The sequence below is a fragment of the Prionailurus viverrinus genome, chromosome D4 (assembly GCF_022837055.1).
Source record: "Prionailurus viverrinus isolate Anna chromosome D4, UM_Priviv_1.0, whole genome shotgun sequence".
Classification (NCBI taxonomy): domain Eukaryota; kingdom Metazoa; phylum Chordata; class Mammalia; order Carnivora; family Felidae; genus Prionailurus; species Prionailurus viverrinus.
The window spans coordinates 92,270,513-92,288,456 of NC_062573.1; the positions used below are offsets into that span (position 1 = coordinate 92,270,513).

At 67.1% G+C, this 17,944-nt stretch overlaps 1 protein-coding gene across 9 annotated transcripts in view; it reads left to right on the forward strand.

The window, feature by feature from the left end:
- Positions 1-17,029, forward strand: part of RXRA (retinoid X receptor alpha) — a 95,567-nt gene extending 78,538 nt beyond the window's left edge. For all 9 annotated transcript variants that reach the window (XM_047829134.1, XM_047829138.1, XM_047829136.1 and 6 more), the window contains exons 5-10: positions 3,424-3,593; positions 6,303-6,432; positions 7,763-7,895; positions 10,014-10,105; positions 11,655-11,760; positions 13,377-17,029. In XM_047829134.1, coding sequence (XP_047685090.1) covers positions 3,424-3,593; positions 6,303-6,432; positions 7,763-7,895; positions 10,014-10,105; positions 11,655-11,760; positions 13,377-13,524 — 779 coding nt within the window. In that variant the 3' untranslated portion in view covers positions 13,525-17,029. The remainder of the gene's footprint in view (positions 1-3,423; positions 3,594-6,302; positions 6,433-7,762; positions 7,896-10,013; positions 10,106-11,654; positions 11,761-13,376) is intronic.
- The last annotated feature ends 915 nt before the right edge of the window (positions 17,030-17,944 follow it).

Genomic DNA, 17,944 nt, shown 5'->3' on the forward strand with positions numbered 1-17,944 from the left:
GGTTTCGGATTGTGCCCAGAGCACAGACCCCGGGACCACCACCATCCCCCCCCCACCCCCGTCCCCGCTCAGGGTCTCGGGGACACGGGCCTGCCTGGACTCTGTGTCCGTCACCCCAGCTGCTGGCTGCGTCAGTCCGTGCACGGTTGGCAGCAGGGTGACCACGAGGAGGTGCCCTGCCCAGCCCGGCACCTGCCACATGTTGGGGTCTGGAAGCCTGGCTGGAGAGGGCCCACGTGCCCTCTCCAGAGAGCACGACCGTGCCTCCTTGCCACCGGCCCGCCAGCTGGAGCTCCCCCCGCCCCCCGCAGCCCCCACCTGCTGTCGGCCTTTGGGAAGCGCCAGCCTTGCAGAAACTCTGACTTGGGCCTCCTGCCTGGCTCCTCGGCCCAGCTGCTGCGATTTGCAGGTGCTGAGCTGGCCCCCGTCCTTGAGTCGCATTCTGTGAGTGCAAAGGCCCTCTTCCGTGCTCTGGGTCTCGGAGAGTATGGCCTCTGGCACGGGGTTGGCTCTAAATAGCCACCTGTCAGTGTGGCAGACATTGCCTGCCCTCAGGGAGCCCTGCGGGGTGGTAGAGAGGTGTCCGTTTGGGCTGTCAGGAAACTGTGGGCTGTGCTCCGGGAACGAGGCAGGCCTGTGGGACCCTTGGGGCCGGCACCGTCAGGGAGCCCTCATGCCCCCCAGGCTGGAGCGGCGAGAGAGGAACGGGGGCTCACGGATCCCCGGGGGAGGGCTGGTCCCCAGGAGCCATGGCCTTGGGAGGAGGTGGCAGGTGAGAGCCGAGGCTGGGCGGGGAGGCGCCAGAGCCACGGACGCCTCTTCCCGCCCTCCTCCTTCCTGCCCGTTCGTTGCATTTGCCAGACCCATCAGGAAACCAAAGGGGAGAGGACTTGGTAAGGCAGCCCGAGTTCGGGCCCTCAGAGCCAGGGCAGGGGGGTGGGGTGTGGAGGTTCAAGGAGGTGGTCTCATGACAGCTGGCATCTGTGAGACCCGGGGACGTGCTGTGCCCCACAGAGATGTCCTGGAGGGGAGAATGAGCCCATCTGAGGCCCAGGGGGCCATTGACTCAGGAAGCCCCAAGCCACGCTGCACCTTCCGCTCTCCAGAAGGCTCTGCCCCAGGACATTGGAGCAGGAAAGAGGGCGCTGATCGCAGTGCCCTGAGAGTGTGAGGGTGTGAGGGCGGGATGCCAGGCTGAGGTCTGCAGGGCAGGGGCTCTGAGCTGGCTTTGGGAATACAAATCGGGGACCGGTCAGCGATGGGGAGTGTGAGACCCGGATGGCACAAGGAAAGGCCCGCTGGAGGAGGAGGGTCTGGCCAGCATCCTTGGGAGGGCTGTGAGGCCCCCTGGCTGAGCCCCCACCTCCAGGGCTGGCCGGAAGCTGGGCACTGGTCCAGAGGGCCTGCAGCGGTTGGAGTCAGCTGACCTCAGCTGGCCCCTGTGCGGGAGCGTGACCCGGGGGCTGCAGGTTCGGCTCCCTGCAAACGTCACTGTATTTTATCTTCGTGCTCTACCCACGGGCCCCCCAGCAGCTGGCCGTTCGCCAGGGCCTCTGGTGCTGCAGCTCAGGGTGCGATCTAGGAGCCGGACGGTGGGGGTCCGGGTCCTGCGATCCCGGAGCGGGATGGTGAGGCGAGCTGCTCTGAGTCGGGTGGTCTGGGCACCCATCCAGGTGAGGGTTCTGAGGGGCTCTTGAGGTTTGTGGGGCACTTGGCTCGGCAGAGTGGCCTGCCGGGTGCAGTCATGGGGGCTGCGAGGGGCCGAGTCCGAGGACTGTGTGCCATGAGCACCGGCCCAGGTCTCAAAGCCCTCGGGTTTCCAGTAAGGGAGTGAGCTGCCTGTACCCCTGGGGTGCTGTGGGGGACCTGGGCCTGGCGTGTGGGGCTCCCCCAGCCCAGGGTTATCTTCTGCCTCTTACTGGGAGCCCTCTGGGCTTGGATGTGGCCACAAGAGGTGGGTCCAGCTCTCTCGGTCCTCGGGGCCTCCCGGGGGTCGGCCTGCCTCTGGGCTCTGCGGCGAGGGGCTGTTTCCAGGCCTTTCTCTCAGCTTAGATGGGCCCGGGGACAAAGGTCTCCGTGCTACACTCTTGGAAGTCCCCTCACCAAGCTCCCACTCTGTGATGGGGTCTTCAAGAAACCGAGGGCCTTGTCTGGGGGCGGGGTGGGGGGCTGAGGAGCCGGCCCTGAGGAGGTCGAGGCCACCCCAGGGGCCTGGTGGAGGGGGACCATAGGAGGGTGGGCTTGGGGGAGGCTGCTGTGACGGCATCTGGGCATTCCCGACACTCCTAGCTGGCTCAGGCTGAAACAGTGCCATGTGGACAGCCCTTCTGGCCCCGCGCCGGGCTGCCGGCTGTGACTTTTCCCTTCGGCTGACTCGCTTTCCCCAGTCCAGGGCCCTTAGTTCTCTTACTGGAGAGGAGGGGTGGAGGTGGGGGTCCCCCAGGAGGCTGTGGCAGCCCCGAGGAGCCATCTTGGGTGCTTGTGGGGCTCTGGGTGGGGTCCCACAGCCTGACCCCTGGGTCCCGGCCTCTCTTGGGAAGGGCAGTTTGAGCTTCATGGACTCTGAAGTCCGAGGTCTGTAAACGCCCATCCGCACGGTGCCCTGGCGTCCTCCCTTCTGTCCACGTGGGTCTGCCTCCTTCCATCGGCTTCTCTCCCTGGGCTCCCAGGGACTGGGCCATGCCCTGTCCACCCATCTGCTCAGCCCTCCAGCCCCAGGGCTGCCCCATTCCCCACCGGGCTGACCCAGGCCATCCTGGCTGATGCTCCGGGTTGGCATCCAGCTCCTGGTCTCCCCTGGGCCCCCCTTTTCTTTCTGCAGCTGGATGGGACTTTCAGAGACGTGTGTCCTATCCTGTCCCTTTTCTGTGGCACAGGAACTTGCCCCTGCTCCCGTGTACCCCTTGTACCGGCTCTCCAGCTGGTGTGAGAGGCCCATTCATCAGGAGTATCTCTGATTTGGCTTTGGGCCTTTGCACACGCTGCCTTCTATGCCTGAACTATTACCCTTGTCTTTCGTGCCTCTTTACTTTTCTTGCCGCTTCTTCCGGGCAGCCTTCCTGGCTTTGTCTGAGCCCATAGTCCATCAAAACTCTTCTCACTGCACGTTAGGCTCCCTGCTGAACCATCCGTCAGCTGCACGAGAGCTGGGCCCCGGGTGCCCTGGCCTGTGTATGCCTGGCCCCAGACAGGTCCTGATGTAGAATTAGCCGGACGAATTAGCGAGAGGCGGGTGTGCTCTGTGAGTGTGTGTGGCTGCTGAGAGGCAGAGACCGGGCCGTGGTCTGGCCCTCACTGGCCCTGGCGGGTGTGCTGGCTCGGGGCCGACACGACCTGGCCCCTGGTGGGGGGGGGGGGGGGGGGGGCGGGGGGGGGCGCTGCCCAGGGAGCCGCGGGCTGACCATGGCCTCCCTCACCCTGCAGCCGTGCAGGAGGAGAGGCAGCGGGGCAAGGACCGGAATGAGAACGAGGTGGAGTCCACCAGCAGTGCCAACGAGGACATGCCGGTGGAGAAGATTCTGGAGGCGGAGCTGGCCGTCGAGCCCAAGACCGAGACGTACGTGGACGCGAACATGGGGCTGAGCCCCAACTCGGTGAGCGCCACCCCTGCCCACGTGGTCCCCCCCTCCCCACCGGGACCGCAGGGGCCGGCGTTGCCTGGGGACCGCTGGCCCCTGGTGAGCGTCGTGGGCGAGAGGCCCCATCTGTCGTGGGCCGTGCTGACGCCCGGGACCCCGCACGTGCTGTCCCGCCCCACGGGGCCTGCAGCCCGCGCTCAGCTGGGTGTCGGGGGTCCCGTGTGTGCCCCCACGTGGGGTCAGGGCTGGGCCCAGAGCCTGTGGCCCCGAGGTGGCACTGGCCTCTCTCCCTCCGTCCTCCGCCTGGCTCACCGCGGCTCCCACTGTGCTGGACACGCCCTGTTCGTCCACCCGTGCACCGCCAGGGCCCTTGCACGTGCAGCTCTCTCTGATTCCTCCTCTCGCGTCTGTCTGGGCTCAGGGGTCTCTCTTCCTGGGGCCCTTGCCCCCTGTGGCCTTCCTCCACGGCCCCGTGAAGGCGGGCCTGGCCCCAGGGCATGGCTCAGAGCTCCCTTCACGGCCCCCGGCACACGGCAGCCGGTCGCGGGGTGCATGGTGGGTTAATTCTCTCTCCCCGCCACGAGGCCGGGGCTGGCGTCTGAGCTGCTCCTCGCCGCCCGGCCCCGGCCAGGGACCCCGCCTGCCCGCGGGTGCTCGCACACAGCCCCTCACCCCGGCTACGCGTGTCCCGTGTGCTCACGAGGCCCCGGCACTGTGAGGCCGCCGTGGCTGGCCACCTGGCTTCCCCGGACCCCCGTGGGGGCGCCCGGTGCCCAGGGCCACAGCCCCTGTCGGGCCTCCGCTCTGGCGCCCAGCCGGGGAGCAGGTGCACGCGGGGCCCGAAGGCAGGCGTCCGGCACTCTGCTTGTGGACCGAGCCCACCCCTCAGGGCCCCGGGAAGGGGGGGCCGGCTTCGAAGGGTTCACGGTGGGACAGAAGCTCCGGGACAAAATCGGGAGATAGACCAAGGGCTGCCAACGTTTCTCTTCCGTCGAGTGCAGACGTTATTAGGAACAACCAGCTGCCACCTGCTCCCCCTGCCCTCAGAACCGGCCCGGAGCTTCGGGCCGTGCCGAGGGCTGGCCGCATTGGGGGGCGCCAGCCTGCCTTTCTGTGGCTGGCCTTGTTACAGCTTCCTCTGGGTCGGCCTGGCCCCCCTTTGGACAACTCATTTGGCCCCGTCCCTCAGACAGCAGGAGGGTGGCTCACTCTGGAGTGGCAACTTTCGCGCCCTGGGGCCGGGACGGGGCGGGGCGGGGGGAGGGGCCTGCTGTCATCTCTTGGGACACGTGACCTGTGCAGCCAGCTGCAGAGGCCACTGCCTGGGAGTGGTTCAGGGGCTCCGCTGGGCCCCTCGTGGGCTCCTAGGGGGCCAACAGCCGGTGGCCAGGGAGGCTGGTTCCCTGGGCTGCCTCCAGGAGCTTTGAGGCTCCTCCACGCGCCCCCTGCTCCACACGGCTTCCCCGGGCCCCTCTCCACCTGACGGGGCCGGAGGCGCAGAGCCCGGCAGGGGTGGCCTCGGACAAGGCTAGCTACTGGGTGTGTCGCCCTCGTGAGCTGGGGACCCCGCTCAGGCCAGCCTCTGTGGGGGTGCTGCGTGGGGACACATGTGCCCTGAGTGGAGCCTGGCCCCCCGGCTTCTGGTCGATGTGGAATCTGCTGCAGGGAACGCAGGAGGGAACACCCACCCCCACAGGCCAGCCCTGGGCAGCAGAGGGATTTTGGGGTGAGGGCAAGTATAGGGGTGTGCTGGGGGCCGTCACCCTGGGCTGGGGGTCCCATGAGCCCCAGAAGCCCTGGCTGATGCCTGTTCCTACAGCCCACGTCTCCCCCCCAGCCCCTCCCCACCTGGTGGCCTCTGTGACAGTTTGTCACCTGGCTTCCCCTGCAAGCCCTCAGCAGGCCCTTCCCGCAGGACCCCGGGTGTTGAGACTGCGCCTCCCTTTAGGGCAGATGGCCGCTGTCTGGGGAAGCTCCTCAGAGGAGCCTTTGCCCCTGCCAGGGGGCCCCGGCCCTTGTGGTTCCCGGAGCGACGGATTTCTGGCCCCCCCCCCCCGCTCAGGACCCGAGGCTCCGCCTGCCAGGAGCCTGGGAGGCCTGCCTGCGTTTCCTCATCGGTGAGGATGAGAGGAGAGGTCCCTTCTGGCTAGAACTTTGCAGAAGGGGCTCTGATGCCCGCATCTGGATACCGTCTCCACAGCCGGGAGGAAGAAATGGCTCGGAGGGGCCAGCACTGTCCCCCGCCCCCCGGGTCCCCCCGGCCCAGCTCCAGCTTCACACCTGCCTTTCTCTTCCCCGACTGCGCCACAGGGTCACCGGGCCCCGCACCGAGTGCTTCAGATTCAGACCGCAGCGTTTTCACTATCTTAGGGTCCTGGTCCTGGAGGTCCGTGGTCCCAAATCCGTGTCTGCGGACTGGGGTCGGGTGTGGCAGGGCTGGGCCCTGCTGGGGAGGACGCCCCCTTGCCCTTCCGGGTGCCGGAGGTGTCCTTGGCTCGCGTCCTCCAGCGAGCGTCTCTCCTGCTCACTGTTCCCGTCTCTGACCCGGTCTCCTCCTTCGTCGTCCCACCGGGGCATGCCCCCAAAGGCAGATGTAAAGTGGCCCGTTCGCACATTGGTCTTGCGGCCTTCCTCAGCCCGGGGCAGGTGCCGGGGGGGGTGGGGGACCTGGTCCGGGCCTCGTTCCCAGCAGGGCGCTCACTGTGTGCCCCTCCCCCCGCCCAGCCCAACGACCCCGTCACCAACATCTGCCAGGCAGCGGACAAGCAGCTCTTTACCCTGGTCGAGTGGGCCAAGCGGATCCCACACTTCTCAGAGCTGCCCCTGGACGACCAGGTCATCCTGCTGAGGGCAGGTAAGTGGCCGGTCTGGTCGGGGCCGGGGAAGGCATCGGAGGGGAGAGGGCATGGGCCTCGGGGCCCCGTGGTTGGGACGCCCCATCCTCCCGCAGCGTGGGGCTCCCTGCCCCGTCTGGCCTCGCTCCGCCCTCCCGAAGGAGGTATTGGGTTTGGGGTCTCTAAGCGGCCTGCTGAGAGGTAAAGCGCTGTCTGGGGACCTCTGGAGAGGGTGAGGGGACTGTGACTGTCACGGGCTGCCCCGGTGGGGGAGTTGTGTGTGTGTCCTGCCCTCTCCCCACACCGAGGCCTCAGCTCCTTCTCTGGGTGGGAGCGTCGGCACTGGGGTTCAGCTCGGGCCCAGTTCCTGACACGTGATGGGCGTGCCGTTTTCTGCCGTGGGACTAGGGTCCTCAGAGCAAGTTCCTGCCAGAGGGACAGCAGGGACTGGGGAACCAGCTATGCTGGGCCTTCCTTCAGAGGGTGCTGGCAGGGGCACCCCCCCCCCCCCCCCCCCCCGCCGCCAGCCTCCTGCCCCACCGGGCCACCTGCACGTGCTGGGTGGTGCTGTGTCCACCGGCTGAGGCCGTACCCCGACCCCGGCCCTGCCCCCGGCTGGGCGCTGAGGGAATGGCAGAGGGCAGCCGGGCCCAGAGGTGGGAGGGGACCAGGCAGGCCACGCGGGGCAGCAGGGAGAGCAGAGTGACTCTTGAGTGATCCCACGGTGTCAGGGCTAGGGCCGGCTGGGGAGGACAGGTGCTCTTGGGGCCGGCCCTGCCCCCAGCCTGGCGGGGAGGGGAGGGGCGCCTTCTCCAAGAGCTCCCACTCTAGTTGGGGCATAAAACCCAACACCCAGAGCCGTCAGGGGAAGGTGGGCAGAGGCCCACGTTCTCGACCTGACTCACTGTGGTGGGGTAACCCCTGCTGTGCCTCAGTTTCCCCTTCTGTAAAACGGGGCTGCTCCCGGTTTTGTTGTAGGATTGTAGTCAGTATTGAACGGGATGGTCTACGTGATCCCGTCTGCCACGGGGCCCGGAGCCTTCCGAGCCCTTGGGGGTGTGGCTGTGAATTTCGCCGTCCTTGGGGAGGAGGCTCCGGGCTTCCCAGCTACACAGGACTTCTCAGGGCCTTTATTGCCCCAGTTCGTGCCGCAGAAGAAAGAGGCATTTGCCAAACGCAGGTGCTTGGGAACCTTGTCCCTGTGGCAGGCTCGTGTAGGGGTTCCCCAGACCACACTCTGGGATGGTCCTGTGATAGAGCGTGCTGCCTTTGGATGGCAGCCCCATGGGGCGAAGGGCGGCCCCGGGGCCCGGATGCAGCCGCGTGACCCTGCGCCCTCCTCCCCCCCAGGCTGGAACGAGCTGCTCATCGCCTCCTTCTCCCACCGGTCCATCGCCGTGAAGGACGGGATCCTCCTGGCCACCGGGCTGCACGTCCACCGGAACAGCGCCCACAGCGCCGGGGTGGGCGCCATCTTTGATAGGTGGGGCCCCCGGCCCACACTCCCGTCCCGCTTAGCGTGGGTTCCGTTCACGCGGGTGTCAGATGGGGACACGGAAGTGTAGGGACGAAGGTTCACGTCTCCCTAAGTCTGTCAGCGAGGGGCACCCAACAGCCGCAGCCTAAACGTTTTGATTTATTTCCTCCCGGCTCTCTTTACTTTATTTTATTTGAAAAAATTTTTCTAACGTTTACTCATTTTTGAGAGAGAGGGGGAGAGAGAGAGAGGGAGAACGAGCAGGGGAGGGGCAGAGGGGGAGGGAGACCCAGAATCCGAAGCGGGCTCCGGGCTCCGAGCCGTCGGCGCGGAGCCCGACGCGGGGCTCGAACCCACGGGCCGCGAGATCGTGACCCGAGCCGAAGTCGGAAGCTTGACCGACGGAGCCACCCAGGGGTCCCCTCCTGGCTCTCTTTAAACTCCTGTGCTGGGGATGGAGCACTGCACTTTCTGAAAAGGAGGAGTCACCGTCTTACAGCAGCTGCTGTGTTTTTAATACGTCGAAGCCTGAGAGCGCCCTGCCGTGTCGGCCGCTGCGCCTTCACCTCCCCGCACCCCTGCGCTCCGTAGCACACACGCAGGGAGGCAGCGCTGGCGGGGGTGGCGGAACCCCGCGCCTCCGGTCTCGTGGCTCCACACACACAGCTCCCTTGTGCTCCACCCGGCAGGGTGGACAGGAGCTGCCCGTCCCCGGCTGCAGGCACCTGGGTGTCTGGTTGAGCCAGCTGCAGAGGAGGGGCTGGGAGAGACGTCGTAAGGTCCCTGGGGCGGGGGACGCAGCACAGGAGCAGTGAGGGAAGGTGGTGGCCGGGCTCCCAGGGAGCCCGAGTATGGGAGCCCTGAAGTCAGAGGTGAGCGGGGCCCCCCGGCCGTCACCCACGGGAGAATAAACGCAGGAACCACGCTGCCCTGTACAAGTCGGCCCTCCAGCTCCCCGGGATGTGTCAAGTGCAAACGGACTGTGGCCACGTACCCTGGCAAATGCTGGTTTAAACAGCATACAGGCGTGTCTCTGCTGCAGGACTTCTCAGGGCCTTTAACAGGCTGATGTACAAGGTGCCAGCAAAGGCAGCTGCGGGGTGCAACCATTGTCCACAGAGGCCTTCTTTAGAGAGGATGGCCTGCTGGGATCTGCTTTGCTTTAGGAATGCAGCCCCAACCGTGCACCCAGCCGCCAGTTCTGTGTCACAGCTGCTAGAGAGGTGACAGCGACAGAGGCGTGGGGCTGTACCCCGCGTGGGCCCAGAGCGGCATCGGAAGGAATCTGCTCCTCCTTGCCCTTCGAGCGAATGGAACGGGTGACCCCTGCCTCAGGGCCCCGCTGGCCGCAGCAGAGGTGGTGGGGCGTGTAAGCGCCTGTTCCCTCCCACTCTGTCCCCGAGGCTCCCTGGGATCTTCCCCTCTCCAGCCCGCAGACCCTTGGGGGCTCCCCGGCTCCTCAGGGTGAGCATCCAGGTTCTTCCCAGGCCACCGTCCTTGGTCTCCTGTGGCCCAGCCTCGCCAGCCACTTGCCACTTCTTGGACACGGCCGTCGAGTTCTGGGGGCCAGTGAGCAGGCCAACGAGGTCGGGGAGCGCAGGCAGCCCGGGGACCCAGGAGCCCGCTGCCCGCAGGGGCTGGGCCAGCTGAGGTTGGGTCGGGGCTCCGCCCTGTGACAGGTGGCGTGGCTTGGTCTGGAAGTGAAGCCCCCTCGGGCGGCTGGGAGGGAGCAAGGGGGGCCACGTCCGGGGGACCCACAGGAGCGGTGTGGGTGCCGTGCGCCACGGCCCTGCTTCGAGCCGTGGGGAGCCGTGGCGGCGGACTCTTCCCACCGTGTCCGGGTCCCTGGCTCCCCTCGGTGCAGCTGTCACAGGTCCCTTCCTGGCAAATCCCACCTGCCGACCGTCCTGAGAAAGGAAAGGGAGCCGCCCGTCCCCGGGTGGGACCACACGTGGGGCGCGGGGGGACGTCAGGCCCCGGCCGGGCGGCCCCCCGGTTCGGCCCGGCCGTTCTCGGCTGTGCCCGGCGTCCACGCCGCTTCCCGAGCGAGCCCTCTGGGGAAGCCGCGGGGGTCCCCGGCGAGGCCACGGCCTGACTGGGACCGCGGTGCCGCGTCCTCCGCAGGGTGCTGACGGAGCTCGTGTCCAAGATGCGGGACATGCAGATGGACAAGACGGAGCTGGGCTGCCTGCGCGCCATCGTCCTCTTCAACCCCGGTACGGCCCCCCCTGGCACGCCCCGGGCGCTCGCGGCCCATCGCTCGTGGCCTCTTCCTGGCGGAGCGGCCACGCCGCCTTCTCCTCGTGGCTCTCGTGAGCGTGAGAACGTGGCGGCCTCCGCGGGCAGTGGGGCTCAGTGACTCGCGCTCCTCCTTCGCGGTGCGGCGGGGCCTGTGGCCGAGCCCTCCGAGCCCCGCGTCCGCGGCGTGGCGCCACCGGCCGCCAGAATCCCGGTCGCTGGAAGCGGCAGCGTCTTCGTGAACTTCCAGTAGGGAAGGTCTGGAGCCCGGACGGTCTGCTGGGGGCGGGTGGGAACGCAGGGGGGCAGGCTCGGGGCCGCCGCGGGCTTGTAGGGAGGGGTGGGCGAGCTGGCTGGGCCATGGTGAAGGCGGGGGCGGGGGTGGGGGGGTTAGCGGGCCCCCTGCCCTCCTGCCTTGCGGCCGCTCCAGTGCTAAGGAATCCGCCTGTGGATCCGTGAACGTCTCCTTTAGGGGAGACCCCATTTCTGTGGGGCATTTTGTCCCCCAGATTTATGCTCTAAGCCTGTGATCCTGCCAGCATGGGAGGCCGGGCCACACATCTCGGCCCCGCCCGGTGGGGTCCCCGTTCAAGTTGTGCGTGGCCCGGCCGCTGGTGCCCCTTCGCTGTCCGAGTCCTGGGTGTGGGGCTGCTGGGGACAGGAAGGAGATGGCTGGAGCTGGGGCCTCCTCAGGGCCTGGGGGCGCTGAGCTAAGGAGAAGCCTGGCGCGTCCCCGAGAGGCCCAGGACCCCAGGCCTCCCGTGGCATTCAAGCCGGGCCTCGGCGCACCTGCCGGGATGTCAGGCTGCCGGGGCAGTGCTGCTGTGAGCGCCCCCCGACCTGGGGCCCAGAGGCGACCCGACGGCGGGCCCGTCCCGTGGCTGAGCCGCTGTGGGGCCGCGGCGGCTTCAGACGGCTCCAGCCTCCGGCCCCCAAGCCATCAGGTGGGACCACACTTGGCTGGGACCAGACCCGGGGCCTCGTGAACCCTAGCGCGATACCACCAAGGGCTGGCTGCTGCGGGGAGAGATGGGCTCGTCGGACGTTGGCTTGTTGGGCCTTGGGAAGCCCCAGGAGACAAGGAGGCAGAGAGGACGCTGGATGGAACTGCCTGGCCCGGTGGGCTCCGACTGGTTCCGGGAGCCCCACGACGCTCACCCAGCTGAGCCCCGGCCCGCCCCGTGCGCCTCGGATCCCACCGGCAGGCCCCGGAGGCTTTGGTGGCTGTGGTCCCGGGCATCGCCGTCCACGGGCAGAGCCCCTTCCGGACCGGGCTCCCGCCCTCAGGGTCCCAGGACTCGGGTGGGGGGGGGGGGCGGTCCCCTCGTGTTTAAGCCCCGATGGGGAAGCTGTGTCGCGAAGTCCAGGGATGGGCCCGAGGTCCCGTGGCCAGCGAGTGGCAGGTCGGGACCCAGAGCCCGCCCGTGGCTGCCAGCCTCGTCCGAGCGGGGAGCTCGCCTGAGTGCCCGGGTGTCCCGTGCAGCCTCCCGGGCCAAGGCCTCTGACCCGCAGCCCCTTCCCCTGCAGACTCCAAGGGGCTCTCGAACCCAGCGGAGGTGGAGGCCCTGCGGGAGAAGGTCTACGCGTCCCTGGAGGCATACTGCAAGCACAAATACCCTGAGCAGCCAGGAAGGTGAGCCCGCGGCCCTGGCCCCCTGCCCCGGGGGGCCCTCGGGGCCTCACTCCAGACCCCCCCGGCCCCAGGCCGGACGGCCACCCGCTCTCCCGCACGGCCGTGGGAACTAGAAGGCGGCACCGCCTCCGTCGGGGAAGGTGTGCGGAGGGCGGGGACCCCGCGGATGCGCTGTCACACCCCTGTAACTCACCGGAAACGGTCCGCACGCGGCAGGTGCTGGTCTCTGCGGGGTATGAAAATGAAGCCCGCGGTCTCCTCCGCCCCGAAGGGAACCCCTAGAGGCGGGGCCTTTGCGTGCTAGCCCCCAGCAGGGACGGGGGCCAGCGCAGAGCGGGTGCTTCCTAAACGTGTTCAGAGTCTGCCTCCCGCCTGACGGGGGCCACCGGAAGGGCTGGGCCTCATTTCTGGGTCCACAGTGCCAGCCGCACAGGAGGTGGCTTGGTGCTGCTGTGCCTGTCGTCCTCCTCTAGCCCCTCCCTCCGGAAGGGCCTCTCCTGGCAGGGCGTGTGCCCCCCAGCCCGGGACACCAGACCTCCCTCTCCCCCGCCCGCCCCGCGGTGCCCTCTGGCTCGCGCACCCGACTGTGCCCCGCTCCCTCCCAGCCTCATCTGGTTTGGTTTAAACTGAAACTTCCCGGGGAGGATGGAGGGCAGGCCTGCTTGTTTTTCCTGGCTGCACGCCGCAGCCCATCTCGCCAGCTCAGCAGAAAACCGCTTTCTCTGGCCCCGGTCCAGCCTCTATGCTGCGTTTTTGCCTTTAAAACGTGGGTTGCATGGCAGCCAACCCCAGGGCTTTCTCCCCTGAAATACAGACGCTGTGAATAGTTAACGAGGCCCCGCAGCCCCTCGAGGGTCCGTGTGGTTGCTGGGGGGGGGGGGGGGGGCAGCTGTGGACATCCCCGGAGGGGACAGGGCACTATCCTTGGTGGGAGAGCAGCTAAGCCTGGTGTCCCTCCTCCAAGAGCCCCAGCCTTCCCCCTTCCCTCCCCCAGTCAGTCTGCCCCTCCCCACCCCCAGGGGCCGGGCAGGGCCTGGGGATCATGCCTCTGGCCCAGCTCCAATAGAGCTATTTCTGGGGAAGGGGTGGGCGTTGGTATGGGGCCCCTCAGGATGCCAGCGCTTTATGGGGTGAGGCTTGTTCGAGCACAGACCTGCTGCCCGGCCCACAAACGGCCCCACCTTAGTCCCCCGCTGTGGCCAGAGGCACTGCTGATACTCAGATCCGTTTTTGTAGCTCTCTCCCCGACTTAAAATCCGGCCGTGGCTCCCTATTGCCCTTGGAGAGAGCCCACATATTTTAGCTTTCCCGTAATGCCGACTCAGCCTGCGCCAGCCCAGCCACTGCCTGGCTCTGACTCTTCATCCCAGGTCTTTCTTCCCTGGATCTTCCTACGGGGTCTTTGTGTCCACCCCGCCTGTTCCCGCCCGCAGGCCCTGGCCGGCTGAGCGGCCCCACCTCCCCCTCGGGCTCAGCACCGCTGGGCAGTGGGCGGTGGGCGCAGGACCAACCTGGGTCCCGTCCCCAGGCGCCCAGCAGGCGGCCACCGCACAGGGAAAGGGGGAGGGGGGAGGGGGGAGGGCCGCCCGCTTCCTCTTCCACGGGCCCTCCCACAGGTTCGCCAAGCTGCTGCTGCGCCTTCCCGCTCTGCGCTCCATCGGCCTCAAGTGCCTGGAACACCTTTTTTTCTTCAAACTCATCGGGGACACGCCCATCGACACCTTCCTCATGGAGATGCTGGAAGCTCCACACCAAATGACTTAGGCCCGCGGCCCGTCCTTCGCGCCCGCCTGCTCCCCCACCCCCGGCCTGGCCACCCCGCCTGGCCGCCAGCTGCTCGTCCCGGCCGAGCCCCGTCCCTGCCCCTTCTCCGCCTGGCCTGTTCGACGTGGGGGCGCAGCCTGCTAAGCCTAAGAGTTGCCGAGGCCTCCTTACGTTCAGGGCAGCGCGGCTCACCTGGCCGCCGGCCTGCCCTGGAGCTGTAGCAGCCGCTGGTGATTGGAACATCCCGCGCCACCCTCCTGTGTCTGCAGTGACCCCTTCGCCGCCCGTCAGGTGCCCCCCGGCCAGCGCGCCCCGCCCAGCGTCAGTGGCGGGGTGCCAACGACCCCACCTGCACCGCCCCCGCCCCGGGGCACTTGAGAGGGGCTCTGGGGCCCCGGGCTCCCCTTCGGTCGCAGGGACGGGCCAGCAGCCCCTTCCCAAAGATGGCTTGCAACCTCGCCCCCGAGCCGACCGGAACGGGAACTGACCTCCGTGCAGGGTTCTGGGGCCACCTCAAGGCTGCCGGGACTGGGGTCACCCACCTTCCCACCTCGGTTTTCTCTCTGCATCACCCTGGTTTCAGCTTCTTCGCTCGCACAGCCCCGTCCGACCCAGGGTAGCCAGACCCAGTGCGTGGCCCGTCCTCCGTTCTGCCTTCTGTTTCGGCCTGTGAGGAGGGGGCCTGTGAGGAGGGGCGGGCTCGCGCCCGGTTCCTGGAGGGCGAGCCTGCTTCCCGGCCTTCCTAGAAGTCCCGGCCACGCTGGTGTGACTCAGCTGACCTCGCGGGCAGAGATGGCCTCCGGGGAGGCCCGCAGGGTGGGAGGAGGGGAGGCCCGCAGGGGTGGGGGGGCATGGAGAGCCAGAGGCCCGGCAGGACGGTGGGGCTGCTTCCTGGAGCTGCTGGGAGAGAGGCCCCCTTTGCTGGCTGGCTGTTGTGTGTAGGAACCTCTTGGAATCGGGGACGTCGCGTGCCAGCATCCTCGGGCCTGCGGTTAGATGCCCCTCGGGGACAGCCAGCCCGGCTGCTGTCTTGCTTGGGCAACAGCCTTATGTGGGGCTCCATCGGACACCTGCTCCAGCTCATGGCTCCCCAGTCCAGCCCAGCACCTGCTTCCGTAGCATCTCTGCCGACCCGGGCAGGGGCGCTGCCTCCTGGGCGGGGGTGGGGGGGCACGCTCCGAGCTCCGGGGGTGCAGGGGCTCTCTCAGGTTGAACCGGCTTCTTTTGCACTGTAATGCCCTCCCTTTGGTCTGAGTACTTTCCATTCTCACGCCTCATACTCCATGAACCCAGCGTTTGTCACTAGTGGGGGCCTGAGCAGGGATGGGGGGTGAGGGGATGCAGACAGCTCCTGCCCTCTCGGCCCTTGAGGGGATGACCTGTACCCTGGGCGGGGGCAGGGGGGGGGGGGTTCCTGAGGCAGGATGCGGAGAGGCAGGCCTGCTGGCCCTCAGGCCTCCGTGGGGAAAGTAGCTGTGGCTCTTTTCCTTCCAGAGTCCCCGGCCAAGCTGGAAAGTGAGGCTCCGGGCAGAGGCTCTGAGGTGGCACAAAACCCTCCTTTCTCCACTGTCCATCACGTGGGGAGGTGTCCCCTGCTAGGCAGGCGGCAGAGGCGGGGTGTGCTGGGGCCTGCCCAGCTCCCAGACGCTCCCCCAAGTCTCAGCAGCCTTTGGGGGCTCCGTTGTGGCCAGCAGCGACGCAGGGACGCTTGGGGACTCCCTCGCGGGGTCCCCGGTCGTGGAAATAAATGGTAGACTGCCCGTCACCTGGCCTCCCTGGTGCCTTCTGCACCCGGTCCTCCCCACCCCGCCCCCTCGGGCACGTGGGAACGTCATCGTTCCGGGCCCCGGGGGCCCCGGCTGTTAGTCCGTAAAGCACTGAGGCCCCCGGGCTCCCGCTGCCTCGACACCCCCAGCCCCTCTGCGCCCCGCCCCCCCACAGCCCGCAGGCACAGCGTCCCAGGCCCTTGGGCTGCCCGTCTCTTCCATCTGTCTGCTGTGCTTGTCATCCATCCAGTGCCGTTTGAGAAGGCGGTAGATGGGGAGACGGCCCGTTGCTCAGTAGAGAGGTGGGATTTTTACGTGACCAGACCTTTAATAGTATTACCAATCTGGTTCCATTAAGGTGATTTTTTTGTAATTATTATTATTATTATTATTATTATTATTATTTTGGTGGGACAATCTTTAATTTTCTAAAGATAGCACTAACATCAGCTCGTTAGCCACCTCTTGCCCGTCCCGCCTCGGCCGGGCCGGACGCCGCCCGGGCCCCGGCCTGCAGGTGCCTCCGCGCACTTGCTCCGCGGACTCACTGCCCCGCTTTGACATGCAGACGGGGTTCCCACAGCAGAGGAGCCCAGATGACCGCGTCCCGCGTCTGCAAGGTGTCCGCAAAGCCAGGCTCTGGCTTGCCCCCCCCACCCCCAGCCCCCGTCAAGTGTCTCCTTGGAAGCCAGCCTGCCCTTGTCACCTGGAAACACACGGTCGCTGGGGGAAGATGGCCCCACGCCCTCGGCTTTCCAAGTCTCGGCGTTCCTAGAGGATTCGGGCCGGCGGCAAGCATGGGGAGCCACGGCAGGGCTCCCTCCTCTGCGGGGGGCCCCTAGGAGGGCCCGGCCGGACGTGCAGCCAGTGGGTAATCAGCTGATGTTGTCCCCATCACGGAATTCGGGCGCGTGGCCTGGTCCCTGCCCTCGCAGGGGTGTGGTGCAAAATGTCCGTGCTGTACAGAGAGGAACTGCGTGGAGCCCCACGCCGTCGACACGCAGCACACGCGTAGCAGTTACCACGTTTTGTTTTCATTTTTAATCCAGACTTTCCCCCTCCTCCCGTGTTCCCGTACGTTTGCTTCACGTGAGCAAGTAATAAGGACCCCTCCTTTGGCGAGATCCGGGTTCGAACGAATATGTCGAGGCAAGGAGTGCATCTATTTTAAGATGCTTTGGAGCGAGCAGCTTCATCGGTCCCCCATCCTTAGCCATGCCTTAGCTGGGACGCGTAGCTAACGCTTTAGAGAGGTTGACAAGTACGTACAGAGATAAAATGTCTAAAGCATCGGGAAAGGTAAAAAAAAAAAAATCTATTTTTGTACAAATGTAATTTTATCCCTCATGTATACTTGGATGATGGGGGGGGGGGTGGGACCTGTTTTGTTTCTGCTTCTGGACACGGAGGCGAGAGCTTCCCCCCGCGAAGCCTGGGGCGCGGCGCACGGGCTTTGTACGAACCGCTCTGCGCAGACGTCCCCCTCGGGCGGGGGTGGGGCGGAGACGTTCAAGGGTTTTCTTCCCCTTCCGAGAGGTCTTTAAAGCCTGGCGGTGTCCCGCCCCCATTGCCAGCCGGCCTTCCCGAGACTCTGTTTGGCTGTGAACTTCCTTCCCTGCGTGATTGTTCTCTGAACACCGCCACCGCAGGTGCCGGGCACGGACGAACAACGGTGTCAGAACGTGGAAAGAAACACAGAAAAACTGAGAGGAGAAACAAAATATGAGCGTTTAAAAATACATCCCCGTTCGGTTCTCGTTTGTTCGGGGGGGGGGGGGGGGGGGGCGGGGAGGCCTCCCGCTTTGGGTCTGGAAGTCGGCCGGGCGAGGGGCGAGCGGGGCCTCTGGCTGCCGAGGTGGGGGGGCCTTCCCAGGTCTGCTCGGCTCCGGAGCCCCCCGGGGGCCGGGCCAGAGGTCCGAGAGGGCCCCCCCACATCCGTGGGCGCCGGGCAAGCGGCCACCTGCCTTGCCCCAGGCTGCCCGAGCCCGAACGGGGGAGCGGTCCCCACACAGGCCACAAGACGAAGGAGGTCACCTCGCTGCCCCGTTAATAACGAGGTGATGACACCCCGTCTGCTGCGTCCCGTGTGATAAATGCTCTTCGTGTCCACGCTGCCTGCGGGCCGGGCCAGGCCACGGTTTGGAGGTGGTGCCTGTGCCCTCCCGTGTACCCTCTGTCCAGCGGGCACCTTCCCAGGGAGGCTCTGGGAGCCCTGAGGGCGGGGTCCTGCTCTGTGGCACCAGACAGCTGGCCCGAGGGTGAGGGTGGCTCCCGGCCGGAACGCGTGCAGCCGACCACAGGCCGGGGGCTCCCCTTTCGTTACCCCCCCCCCCGAATGTGCTCACACGTGCACGCAAACGACACGCGAACACACAACGTGTGTGCGTTCACCCACGTATGCACGTGCACAACTGGCCCCCCCACGCGACACGTACCCATAAGACACGCGTGTGCACGCACACGTACGTTCCCACAGTGTACACAGGACACGCACACACCCACGGGTGCAAGGACCTCAGTAGCCCCAGCACTTGCGAGGCGGTCACAGCGGGAGCGGCTCACCCGCCTTCTCCCCCCCCCCCCCCCCCCCGGGGCTTATTGACGAGGCGGCTGCACCGCCACCTCGAGTCGCTCCCCAGGCCCCAGGGCTGGGT